Source organism: Dama dama, chromosome 2, assembly GCF_033118175.1.
Source record: "Dama dama isolate Ldn47 chromosome 2, ASM3311817v1, whole genome shotgun sequence".
In the NCBI taxonomy this organism is placed as follows: Eukaryota; Metazoa; Chordata; class Mammalia; order Artiodactyla; family Cervidae; genus Dama; species Dama dama.
The window spans coordinates 44,641,588-44,655,035 of record NC_083682.1 but is presented as its reverse complement, the minus strand read 5'-3'; the positions used below and the strand labels follow the sequence as shown (position 1 = coordinate 44,655,035).

Genomic DNA, 13,448 nt, shown 5'->3' with positions numbered 1-13,448 from the left:
TCGAACTAAGGTCTCCCACATTGCAAGTGGATTCCTTACCGCCTGAGACAACAGAGGAGCCCAAGAATACTGGAGTGGGTAGCCTTTCCCTTCTCCAGTAGATCTTCCCAACCCAGGGATGGAACCGGGGTCTCCTGCACTGCAGGCGGATTCTTTACCAGCTGAGCCACCAGGAAAGCCCCGAGCTCGGCATGTGAAAGACTTGAATTGCAGCCACCCTTTACTAGAAAGGCCGGAATGCACCGCATTCGGCTTGCAGTCGGGCTGGGACGCGGCGCCGCGGCCGTCCCCGGCGGTGTCGGGCTTCTCTCCACGCAGGCCGCAGGGTGGAGGGGCGCCTGGCGCCCGGGACAGGGGTCGGCACACTTACCCACCGTAAATCCAGCCAGGAAGGACGCCAACGCTGCGGCCAGGCATATCCACAGGTACGGCCCGCGCGCGTCTCGGGCCATGGCTTCCTCGGGCAGCAGCGGGAGGCGCCGGCCGCAGGGGCGCGCCGCGGGGGCGCGGGCGAGCCGGGAGCGCGCCGCGGGGGCGCGGGCTAGCCGGGGGCGCGCGACCGGGCGCGCGCGGGCCCACCAGGCGGCCGCCCAGCGCGGTCCCCGCGGCCGGTCCTCAGGGGCCCGCCGGCCTCCGCGCGGCTCCGAAGGCGTAGGGACGCCGGCCCCGAGCTCGCGGTCCCTGCGGTCGCCCGGGGGCCTCGACGGGGCTGAGGCGACCCTGCGGGGGGTGGAGACATCCTTCTTGGTGGCAGGCTCCGTCCGCTCTGTCCACCCCGGGCAAAGTCTGCGTTCGCGGGGAGGCCGCTGAAAAATGCCCCCTAAAGAAACTCTACTGACCAACCTCTTTCCAGGAACTGCAGGATTTCCGAATTTCGGCAGTCAAATATATTTAACTACAGCTCTGACTTCTCTGTTGATTACCCCCTGCCGAAATCTAATTTCTAACTGCCCACGCTTGGGAAGCATCTCTGGTTCTGCCTGCTCCGTGATAACGCATCAATTTCTTTTTTTTTTTTAATGCTTATATTTTATGTTTATTCATTCAAATATTGTATATAGGCACCACTGTACTAACATGTATATGGTGACACATTCAGAAAAATAAACCTTTTTTAATTTTAATTTAAAGGATGAGATAAATTTAAACAGATAAAAGTCCTACTACTAATTTCCTTATAGGCTAATTGACTATGATGTGCTTTGTTTGGGATTCGTATTTTCCATTTTGATAACATCTATCTGTTATCTTACTGATGGCTCAGTGGGTAAAGAATCTGCCTACAATGTTGGAAACACAGTAGATACAAGTTCAGTCCCTGGAGAAGGGAATGGCAACCCACTCCAGTATACTTGCCTGAAAAATCCCATGGAGGGAGGAACCTGGCAGGCTACCGTCCAAAGAGTCACAAGGAGTCGGACACAGCTAGGCACACTCACTCCTATAAGCTTTCATGCAGAACGCCTTTTTGGGCTTCCCTGGTGGTTCAACTGGTAAAGAATCCACCTGTAATGTGGGAGGCCTAGGTTTGATCCCTGGGTTGGGAAGATCCCCTGGAGCAGGAAAAGGCTACCCACTCCAGTATTCTGGCCTGGAGAATTCCATGGACTACAGTCCATGGGGTCTGAAAGAGTCGGACATGACTGAGTGACTTTCACTTTGACTTTCATCTATATTGAGGCCTTGGTTGATATTCACATTCTGCACAAACTAGCAATTTTCAAGTAATTTTAACACATCAGTTTCTTAACCACATACAACATGGAAACTGGTGGGATTTTCTCTTCTTTTCCTTTACCAGAACAAGTCTCCAAATATTTGTAACTGTCAGTTTCTTCTTCTGCAACTGGGTTGCAACTGCAACCCCCTCTCACTAAAATGTTGCTGTTTAGTTGCTACATCCTGTCCAGCTCTTTCCCGACCCCATGGGCTGTAGCCTGCCAGGCTCCTCCTTCCAAGGCCAGCTCTTTCCCGACCCTATGGGCTGTAGCCTGCCAGGCTCCTCCGTCCAAGGGATTTCCCAGGCAAGAATACCGGTGTGGGTTGCCATGAATGTTATAGGTTCAAATTAATAAGATTCACCACTGAAAGTGCCTTGTACGCTAACTGATGGTAGTTTCTTGTTATCCTGCCTAACCTCTCCCTCCAGTCCTGTTTTCCCTAGCCTATCTCTTTAAAAGTGGTATCAAGGTTTGCAAAGCAGCCGTCCTTGTAATCAGGATGCCTGAATCTACCCTTTTTTATTGTGGAGGCAATCGTTAGCAATTCATGACTGGATGCCTCCTATTCAAAGCAGTTTTGCTGCCAGAGCAAAGGTGCCCACTGAGTAGAACATTAAAAGGACAGTATATCTCCTGTTATCAAATGGAGCAGGATGCTGTGGGGCTTCGGGGTACAAATCCTTTCTGTGGCCCCCATTTCTTATTTGTAGGAAGTCGGCTTCATTCAGCCTCCATGACCTTCCCTGAGTTCCAAAGGGCAGGTTCAAACAGTTGGCTCCAATACTTTGGCCATCTGATGCGAAGAGCAGACTCACTGGAAAAGACCCTGATGCTGGGAAAGATTGAGGGCAGGAGCAGAAGGGGACGACAGAGGATGAGATGGTTGGATGGCATCACCGACTTGATGGACATGAGTTTGAGAAAGCTCCGGGGGATGCTGGAGGACAGGGAGGCCTGGCGTGCTGCAGCCCAGGGGGTTGCAGAGTCTGAAACTCAAGGACTGAACACTAGCAACCTAAGGAAGGGAGGGAATACAGAAACAAGGGAGGACAGTCTAGAAACAGCAGTGCCCCTTGGGGCAGGTTCCTGGCTCCTCCCGAAGGAATATACATAACAACACCTTTACATTCTTCTGAGACCTGAAGGCCCCCACCCAGGCGAAGGATGGCTACTTCTGGCCGAGGGCCAGATTTCTGCGGCCCACCCTGTTACCTCACTACCAACCGATCAGCACAAAGCCACACACCTGTAGCCCCCACCCCAAATGTTACCCATATAAACTTCCCCAGATAAATGGGGAATTTGGTGCTTTTGAGCATGAGCTGCCTGTTCTCCTTGCTTTTGTTGTTGTTGAGTCACTTAGTTGTGTATGTGCGACTGTATGGACTGCAGCTTGCCAGTCTTCCCTGTCCAAATCTTCTCAAGTAGAAACTCTCAGGACTTGATATTGAGTTTATAATTTGCTCCAATCATTCCCTAACAGTGCAGTCGTTAAAGAATCTACCTGCAATGCAGGAGACCCGGATTCGATTCCTGGGTCGGGAAGATACCCTGGAGAAGAAAATGGCAACCCACTCCAGTATTTTTGCCTGGAGAATCCCATGGACCGAGGAGCCTGGCGGGCTACAGTCCATGGGGTTTGAGAGCCGAACATGACTGAGTGAGTAAACCACCTCCCACCAATCACTGAACCTTGTTTTACTTTTGTCTCCATAGAAATGCATCTTATTAAATACTTGATTGCCTGTGTCCTGTAGACCTAACCTTAAGAGCCTGCTTCCATCAGTGCTTCCTGAAATGAGGAACTGACATGACTTTATTGTCAGAACTAAGAAACTGACTTGGTGAGATAAAGCAATCCATCGACTTCTGGACTATGAAATGTCTTTAAAAAAATTTCGAAGGTAGGACTGTAGGAGAGCAAAATTTGCCACCTTTGGTCCGTACACGATTTCTAGCTGAAAATCAAGGCCCCGGAGGCTCAGGAATTAGCTTTGATCTTCCCCCTAACTGTCTAAAAGATTGTAAACAGAGGAGCTGACCCAGGAATGCAGCCATCACCATAGATAACCTTAGGATGAACTCATTGGTATGGTAGACAGAGGGAGAGGCCGTTAAAATTCCTCTCTGTATCCCATTGTCTCTGCCCTACATTTTTTTTTACTAATCTTTTGCTTTCTATCTCCATGTGAGTTGCCTTCCCCTCTCCCTAACTTTGAGGTCCCCAAACCACTGCCCCCAATGGCTTTAGCTAAGGATGGTATTTAAGGTGAGGGTTTTGACCATTTGGGGGAGTTACTCAATTCCTCTGGGTCACTCTTATCTATGCATGTGAGCTAGGTTGCTTAGGTGTGTCTGACCCTTTGCAACCCCGTGGACTGTAGACCACCAGGATCCTCTGTCCTTGGGATTCTCCAGGCAAGAATACTAGAGTGAGTTGCCATTTCCTCTTCCAGGGGGGGATCTTTGCAACCCAGGGATCGAAAATGTCATGTGTCTCCTGCATCTCCTGCATTGGCAGGCAGATTCTTTACCACTGAGCCCCCTGGGAAGCCCTCTCCCATGTATATATGTGTTATTAAATTTTGTTTGATTTTCTCATGTTTAAGGAAGAAAATTACTAGGTTATTTGTGAAAATTGTTTTTTCATACTCATATCTCAATCTTTATAGATAATTAAATGTTGGCTAATAGAAGAGATCAGTGTGTTAATTAACAGAGTTTCCCAATTTAATTAATCTTCCCAAATTAAAATTAGATTATTCACTCATTCGATGAGGCTACAGCATTCCAGATATTGTGAAAAATTCTGAATATATGGTCCTTGCCTTTAGAAAGCCTACAACAATGAGAAGCCAAATATTGAATACATAATTAAACATAAACAGTTCTAAGAAGGAGCAGTGTTACCTTAAATATGAAGGTTGTCTATGCCTTAAATGGTGGCATCTGCATTCTTTATCTTGGCAATTCATTGTATAAAGTCCAGTTAGCTAGTTCAGCAGGGCTTTGGCCTTTTCTAAAAATATAGATAGAAATTCATTATTCCATCTTCTTAACTAAGCGTATAACAGAATGCTGCTATCACCGTTTCTGATTATTAGCATCTTAGATGATATTTGCATCTTACAAAGCACACATATCAGAGCAACATTGTTGATGTATACTAACCCCTTTTGATCTTTCCTTCAGCTAAAAAATGGAGAAAAAAAATGTATAGGAAAGTTTAAGTATTGAAAAATCAATCTCTCAGTAAAACTATTATCACATTTGTTCTGCTCAGTATTCAGGGACTCTAACAAGGCAAAACTCAGTATCTTTTTCATTCCTAAAGTTTAGTTACTCAGTCATGTCCAGCTCTTTGTAACCTCATGGACTGTGGCCAGCTGGACTCCTCTGTCCATGAGATTTCCCAGGCAAGAATACTGGAGTGGGTTGCAATTTTCTTCTTAAGGGTTTCTTCTCAACCCAGGGATTGAACCTGTGTCTCCTGCCTGTGTCTCTTACTTTGGCAGGTGGATTCTTTACCACTTGAGCCACCTGGAAACTGTTCCTATATAATCTTTTTCCCCCTCTTCTACCATCCTAGAAGAGGTAATCTTGTAACTTCAAAGTCCAAATCCCATCAAATGGGTCACAGCAAGGTTTGAAAAAGTGTGACCTGTGTACTAATAAAGCACTATATGTAAATTCCTTAAGAAACATGCCAATAATTAGGATTCTATAGAAAAGAAATAATGTTTAGCATCTAATTATATGTTTCATCTGAAGATGTTGCTTTATCTTTCACAAAAGAGAGATCACCTAGATGCTCACTGTATAAATATCAGCTCAGTTCAGTCACTCAATCGTGTCCCACTCTTTGTGACCCCATGGACCGCAGCACACCAGGCCTCCCTGTCTATCACCAACTTGCGGAGTTTACTCAAACTCATGTCCATTGCATTGGTGATGCCATCCAACCATCTCATCCTCTGTTGTCCCTTTCTCCTCCTGCCTTCAATCTTTCCCAGCATCAGAGTCTTTTCAAATGAGTCAGCTCTCCGTGTCAGGTGGCCAAATTGTTGGAGTTTCAGCTTCAACATCAGTCCTTCCAATGAACACCCAGGACTGATCTCCTTTAGGATGGACTGGTTGGATCTCCTTGCAGTCCAAGGGACTCTTAAGAGTCTTCTCCAACACCACAGTTCAAAGGCATCAATTCTTCGGCACTCAGCTTTCTTTATAGTCCAACTCTCACATCCATACATGACCACTGGAAAAACCATAGCCTTGACTAGATGGACGTTTTTTGGCAAAGTAATGTCTCTGCTTTTTAATATGCTGTCTAGGTTGGTCATAACTTTTCTTCCAAGGAGTAAGAGTCTTTTAATTTCATGGCTGCAGTCACCATCTGCAGTGATTTTGGAGCCCAGAAAAATAAAGTCGGCTTCTCTTTCAACTGTTTCCCCATCTATTAGCCATAAAGTGATGGGACTGGATGCCATAATCTTTGTTTTCTGAATGTTGAGCTTTAAGCCAACATTTTCACTCTCCTCTTTCACTTTCATCAAGAGGCTCTTCAGTTTTTCTTCACTTTCTGCCATAAGGATGGTGTCATCTGCATATCTGAGGTTATTAATATTTCTCCCAGCAATCTTGATTCCAGCTTGTGTTTCATCCAGCCCAGCATTTCTCATGATGTACTCTGCATATAAGTTAAATAAGAGGGTGACAATATACAGCCTTGACACACTCCTTTTCCTATTTAAACCAGTCTGTTCCATGTCCAGTTCTAACTGTTGCTTCCTAACCTGAATACAGGTTTCTCAAGAGGCAGGTCAGGTGGTCTGGTATTCCAGTCTCTTGAAGAATTTTCCACAGTTTGTTGTGATCCACACAGTCAAAGCCTTTGGCATAGTCAATAAAGCAGAACTAGATGTTTTTTTGGAACTCTCCTGCTTTTTCGATGATCCAGCAGATGTTGACAATTTGATCTCTGGTTCCTCTGCCTTTTCTAAAACCAGCTTGAACATCTGGAAGTTCATGGTTCATGTATTATTGGAGCCTGGCCTGGAGAATTTTGATCATTACTTTACTAGTGTGTGAGATGAGTGCAATTTGTGCTGTAGTTTGAGCATTCTTTGGCATTGCCTTTCTTTGGGATTGGAATGAAAACTGACCTTTTCCAGTCCTGTGGCCACTGCTGAGTTTCCCAAGTTTGCTGGCATATTGAGTTCAGCACTTTCGCAACATCATCTTTTAGGATTTGAAATAGCTCTCTGGAATTCCATCACCTCCACTAGCTTAATAATGATGCTTCCTAATACCCACTTGACTTCACATTCCAGGATGTCTGGCTCTAGATGAGTGATCACATCATTGTGATTATCTGGATAATGAAGATTTTTTTTTTTTTTTTGTACAGTTCTTCTGTATATTCTTAGCACCTCTTCTTAATATCTTCTGCTTTTGTTAGGTCCATACTATTTCTGTCCTTTATTGAGCCCATATGATGATGTCACAGGGTGATATGATAATCTGGTCATCCAGATAGCAACATTCCCTTTCCAAAAAAGTGAAAAGTTGATGTCATGATGGCTGAGATTCATGATAAATGTATTCCTATTGAGCATTTCTAAAATCCTGGGTCCAAAAACTGCCCTAAAGTAGCTTAGAACTTAAAGTAAAATTTGAGAATGCTATGCTAATATATTTTACAGTATACCATAACCTGTAGAATGGGTGAGAAGTGAGACAGGAATATAGTATGAAAAGTATAAGCGATTAATATAAATAAGTGAGAAGAAATTTTAAAAGAAAAGCAGAATACCATGATTGGATGATTTCCTCCTGATGTCACAATTACTTTACTCAACAGTAAATGCAGAAGCTAGAAAAGATCCAAGTTAGAGTGTAAAACAGAGAGGACCACCACCCGCGTCATCCTGTCAACAGAGAGTATGTGTACCACGATGCTAACATTCCAGGTGGACTCCTCACAGTGGTAAGTTATGTTATTTGGCCTTAAAGCTATGTTTTCCTTTTCTCATTCCTTATCATTAACGTGCACCTTAGCCTATTTTCCATGACAGCTTTCACATAATAGTGCTAGGATCAGAGGACCCCTCATGCTTTTCCTTCCAACACTCTCATCCTCTGTCCTCATTTACATCCTCAGTCCCTGTGTACCTTCAATATCTTTAGATTATGAACAAATCTCTCTAGACTTTTGATCTTCCTTCTAACAGCACTTTCTCTATTCCATTTTACCAGATATCTATTTTACTTGATGACACCCCTTGTCCTAAAACCAGAAAAAATTTCACTTCATGGGGAAGTAGGAATGGTCTCATTGGTACTCGTCAGAGAGGAAGGATGGGCCTTTGCTCTGACATCATTATTCAGCACAAGCTCTCTTTTGACGTTGCTGCCCTATGATTGCATTCTTTGCTTCTTATTCACATTCTTGTCTCCAAGTGAGCACCACAATGCTGTCCCAGCTTTCTGCCGTTGTTTTAACAGCTGTCTTGTAGATTTTTGGCATACCTCTGGCATTCTCTTCTTTCACACCTTGTTCCCAATCCACCACTAGGTTCTATGGGCTCTGCAATCAAAATACATCATGAGTCAGCTGCCCACTAGTATTCGTCTAATCCCAGCCATAGTCATCTCTCATCTGGACTTCTGCAACAGCCCCCATGTAACTGTTGTTCCTGCACCAACACTCTTTGCTGCTTTATGAAGAAGACTCTACAGAGTCAATCAGATCAGGTTATCATTAAAATCCTTCAGAGCTTTCTCATGAAACTTAAAAACAAAATTCAGACTCCTTAGAGTGGCAATTAAACCTACTTGATCTAGCTTTTGGACCTTGCCTCCCTTCAAGGGGAGGCAACACTAAGGAAACAGATGCAGACCACATGCAGAGAGACCAGGAAACAACCACATCAACAGAGACTACAGCATCACAAAGACCCAGGCAATCCCAAAGGGAGGCCTGTGGTACTGTGCTCTCCCATGCTAGTGCAGCACAGCCTAGGCTAAAGATGAAGGCCTTGGTCAATGCCAGCGGCTAAGAGCATCCCTTGCCTCCTTCCACAGTACTGCCCAAGGTTTGCTAACAAGACAAAACAGCAGAAAAGGGGGCAGTCAGCAATTTTATAATTGGAGAAAAGTTTTATAATTGGAAAAGCTAAAATTATTTCATGTTTTTCCTCCAGTGAACTGATACTTCTTGACCAGCTAGAGTGACCAAGGACAATTTATAATAATTGCAGTATAATTCATATTCTGCAAGCCCTATCCTTAATAAAGATCAACTCTATATTTTTCTAAACAGCATTGACAGTCTTGATGATATAGTGCTTATTCTTTGCTCTCTGAATCTCAGACCACCCTGAGAAAGGCTGTCAGGCATTTGCCTGACACTGCTATTATTACTTTTAATAATACTACTATTAATACTTCCCCAGTGGCTCAGTGGGTAAAGAATCTGCCTGCAATGCAGGAGACACAGGATATACAGGTTCAATCCCTGGGTCAGGAAGCTCCCCTGGAGAAGGGCATAGCAACCCACTCCAGTATTCTTGCCTGGAGAATCCCATGGACAGAGGAGCCTGGCAGGCTACAGTCCATGGGGTCACAAAGAGTCGGACCTGACTAAGCTTTGATCTCTTTCACCCTCTTTCTATGTTTGAACCAGAGTCTGCAATAACCTCACCACTCAATCATCTGAAAACCTCTTTCACTTATTCATGAATAACCTTACTATGAGAAAAAAAGATGTTCTACATGAAAGCTCATAGTAGTGAGATCAAGGGAAGAGCCACAGGTCCAAGGGGACATGAAATAATGTTCAGTGAATACTTTGTGGCTTTCAGAAAGACCAAAATTTTAACAGTCCATCTATCCCATTTCTTAAAACACAGGTTGTCCTTCCACAGCAAAACTAAATATGCAGCTAACACTGAAAATTGACAAAATTCCTTTAAGCTGGATCAAAATAGCTTAGTGTAGCTTCCATATTGAAAATAGGATAGAAGGCCCTAAAACTAAACAAAAAAGTAGAGATGGACTTAGAATGTGTTAAAAAAAAAAAAAAATTGAAGGATGATTATAGCCAGCTGTACGTTGTTACAAGTTTTTCCTCAAAAGTATTAACAAACATCAACTTAGAAGATAGCTAGATCCCAGGGCCATAATTGTGGAAATTGCTGTTGTCTCTTTTGTGTGGTAAGCAAGAATATTGTAAAACCAGTATCTTAACATCAAAACGTTGCGTTTTCAGTATTGCTTAGGGAAGAAAGATTCTGTCCTTGCAATTTATTGGCCTGAAGAGACCCCACTCCACCCCAGCAAAATATAATCAAGGAGAAAAACTCAACTTTCATGACCAATCAGCTTTCCTAAATTTTATACCTTTCCTTATTTTATTAGTTTTGAGGAAATCAAATTTAAAACTGATATAAAAATACAGTTAAGAGTGAGGTGATTCCTGTTTACCTTCTGCTTTAAAATTTGCTTTGAGGGCTTCCCTGGTGGTACAGTGGATAAGAATCTGCCTGCCAATGTGGGGGACACAGGTTCGATCCCTGGTCCGGGAGGATCCCACATGTCATGGGGCAACTAAACCCATGAGCCATACAGCCACAACTGGAGAGTCCCTGCTTAATAGCTAAAGATTCCTCAGCAGAGATCCCACATGCTGCAACTAAGACCTGATACAGCCAAGCAAATAAATAAATATTGTGAAAAAAAAGAATGATAATGGACACACATCAAAAGGACATCTTGAAGGGATGCTATTGATCAAATCTGGGGCAGATTAACAAGAAAAGATAATGCTTGTAGCTAATTTTAACTTACTGAATAGAACTGGAAATCATGAGTCCAAAGTTATAAATGAATGAATAAATTGAAATGATATAAGTGGATAGATTTAATGTTTGATGAGGAATATGCTTTTTGCATACCTTTCAAGAACCTAGGCATAAATATATTTAAAAGGGAAAAAGTTACTTTTCTTTTTTTTTTTTTTTAGGTTCTGCTGAAAGGCTTTTGGGATCTCCGTTACCCTACCAGAGATTGAGCCCTGTCAGTGAAAGCCTGGAATCTAAACACTAGGCCACCAGGGAACTCCCCGGGTAAGAAAAAGCAGCTTTCATGTGTGACAAGCTGGCAGACACCACCTTAAATAAGTGATATAACTGTTAGGGATTGGGCCACACAGCAAGAGGTAAGCAGCTTGAGAGGGAGTGAAGTTTTATCTGCGGCTCCCCACTGCTCCCCATCACTCCCATCGTCACCTGAACCATCTCCAGCCCCTCCTCCCCCCGGGTCCGTGGAGAAACTGCCTTCTATGAAACCGGTCCCTGGTGTCAAAAAGGTTGGGGATCGCCGATCATCATCAACAGAGGGTCCACCATCAAAATCATGCAACATGAGGTAGAATGCAATAAAAACAGCATCACTTTTGTGATTTTTCTGGTCAAAGATCCATAACTTATTTCTAATCCTGAGGAAACAGATAAAATTACTTTAAGAGATATTCTACAGAATATCCAACCATGGTGTTTGCTTGGTGGTTTGGTGGTTAAAACTCCAAGCTCCCAATGCAGGGGGCACGGTTTCAATCTCTGGCCAGGGAACTAAGATCCCTCATGCCCCATGGTGTGGCCAAAAAAGAAAAAGTCCAGTCTTTCATCATGAAAAGTATCAAGGGCATGAAAGCTAAGACTGAGGAGCTGTTACAAAATAAAGGAACAAAAGAGACATGGCAAATAAATGCAACTTGAGATTCTGAATCGAATGCTTTTGTTATAAAAGACATTATTGGGATAACTGGCAAGTCTTGATGGTGCTCAAATAAAATGACAGTAACACATCACTGTTAAGTGTCTGATTTTGATGGTTGTATTGTATTGTTATGTAGGAGAACATCCTTACAGAACATCCTTGTAGGAAATATATGCTATAGTATTCAAAGGTAATGGGGTCTGCAGCTTACTCTTCAATGATTCTGGAAAAAAGAAATAATTGTTGCACTAGATTGCAACTTTTTGTATGTTTGTGAGCCTTTCAAATTCAATCAAATAGTTTTAAGTGAAGTTTCTATTATAGTCATCTCTGCAGTGTATCAGCTCTGATACTGTGTTATCACCAGTTCAGGATGTGCATGTCAGAGGACACAGAAGCAGATCAGAATTTGAGGATAAGCAAAGGAAGAGAAGGACTTCCCCCATTGGTCCAATGGCTAAGACTCTGCACTCGCAGTGCAGGGGGCCAGGGTTCAATCCTTGGTCAGGGAACTAGATCCCACATGTAAGAGATGACATGCTGCAACTAAGACCGCATGCTGCAACTAAGGATTCTGCATGCAGCAACTAAGACCCGGTGCAGCCAAATAAATACAGCTTTTTAATAAAGCCTTTGTTAAAAAAGAAAGAAAGAGGGCCTAAACAAGACTCTCAGAAGACAAGACAGTACTAAAGACACTCTGAACTAAGGTTTTTTTCCTACTAACACCCGAATAGACAGGGATTTGTAATTACTAGCATTTGTCCTATAAGAATATAGTTTAGTAAACTGTTCAAAATTTATGTAATGTGACAGTTCATTCTTCTCAATTTATTCTTTTTGTTGATTTTTTTTTTGGGGGGTGGGGCTGCCCCCAAGACGGCATGAGGGGGATCTTAGTTCCCTTGGCCTGGGATGAACCTGTGTCCCCTGGAGTGTCTTAACCACTGAACTGCCAGCAAAGTCTTTTGTTGAATTTTTGAAATCCTGTGTTTAGAAGAAGATATCAACTTACAGGAATTCAGTGGTTTTTGCTCTTCTGGTGAGCAACAGATAGCATGCTTCCACAGAATGACCTCTGGGTAAGGAAAATTATCGTCAAGGGCTCAAGCCTTGAATTTGATGGAATCCCAATCTGCCTTATTCATAAAGCCTGTGTGACAAACTCTAAAAAGGAGTTTAAGAGAAGTGCAATTTTATTCATATTGAAGAGAAAAAGCAATTCACTTCCAACTCAGTCTACTTTTAATCAGAGGAAATTGCTCAAAACACACACTCATACACACGCAATAATATAGGGAAGAAAAGTACAGGCAAGAGATTCCGGAGTTACTCACGTCTGTCCAATTTAAGTCAAAAAATGTAGACTGACAATTTTGCAAATTCCTCCATATCAAATTTGCAAATATTTACAAACGTAAAGTAATAATAATTTTGTACAATTTTATTTCTAATGCGAAAAAGTTCAGATGTCTTAGAAATTGATTTTGCTCTATTCTGCATTTTTATTAAAAGTTGATTTTCCAAGACGTCCCAGTGATCCAGTGGTTAAGAATCCACTTGCCAATGTCGGGGACACAGGTTCCGTCCCCAGTCCAGGAAGATCCCGAGTGCTGCGGGGCACCTGAGCCCGTGAGCCAGCCTGCTGAGTCCGAGCCCACCTGCTGCGCTTACTGACCCCTGAGATCTCCAGAGCCTGTGCCCAGTACGGGGAAAAGCCAGCGCAATGAGCCACGGGCGCTGCAAGCGGAGAGCAACCCCCGCCTGTCTCAAGGAGAGAAAGCTTGTGCGCAGCAACCAAGATCCAGTGCAACAATGAAGGGAAGTGAAGTGAAGTGAAAGTCGGTCAGTCATGTTTGACTCTTTGCGATCCCATGGACTATACAGTCCATGGAATTCTCTACACCAGAATACTGGAGCGAGGGACCGAACTCCAGCAATACAGGCCGA

At 43.5% G+C, this 13,448-nt stretch overlaps 1 protein-coding gene and 1 long non-coding RNA gene across 4 annotated transcripts in view; one reads left to right on the top strand and one right to left on the bottom strand.

The window, feature by feature from the left end:
* NAALAD2 (N-acetylated alpha-linked acidic dipeptidase 2) overlaps positions 1–493 on the bottom strand; it is a 49,319-nt gene extending 48,826 nt beyond the window's left edge. For 2 of the 3 annotated variants that reach the window (XM_061120534.1, XM_061120543.1), the window contains exon 1: positions 371–493. In XM_061120534.1, the coding sequence (XP_060976517.1) occupies positions 371–452 (82 nt within the window). In that variant the 5' untranslated portion in view covers positions 453–493. The remainder of the gene's footprint in view (positions 1–370) is intronic. The other variant, XM_061120551.1, reaches the window with a different exon arrangement.
* A 7,117-nt stretch (positions 494–7,610) lies between these two features.
* LOC133040620 (uncharacterized) lies at positions 7,611–13,045 on the top strand. The gene is made up of 3 exons (XR_009689017.1): positions 7,611–7,707; positions 10,744–10,846; positions 13,014–13,045. It is a non-coding gene; the product is annotated as an uncharacterized LOC133040620 (long non-coding RNA).
* Positions 13,046–13,448: the final 403 nt, after the last annotated feature.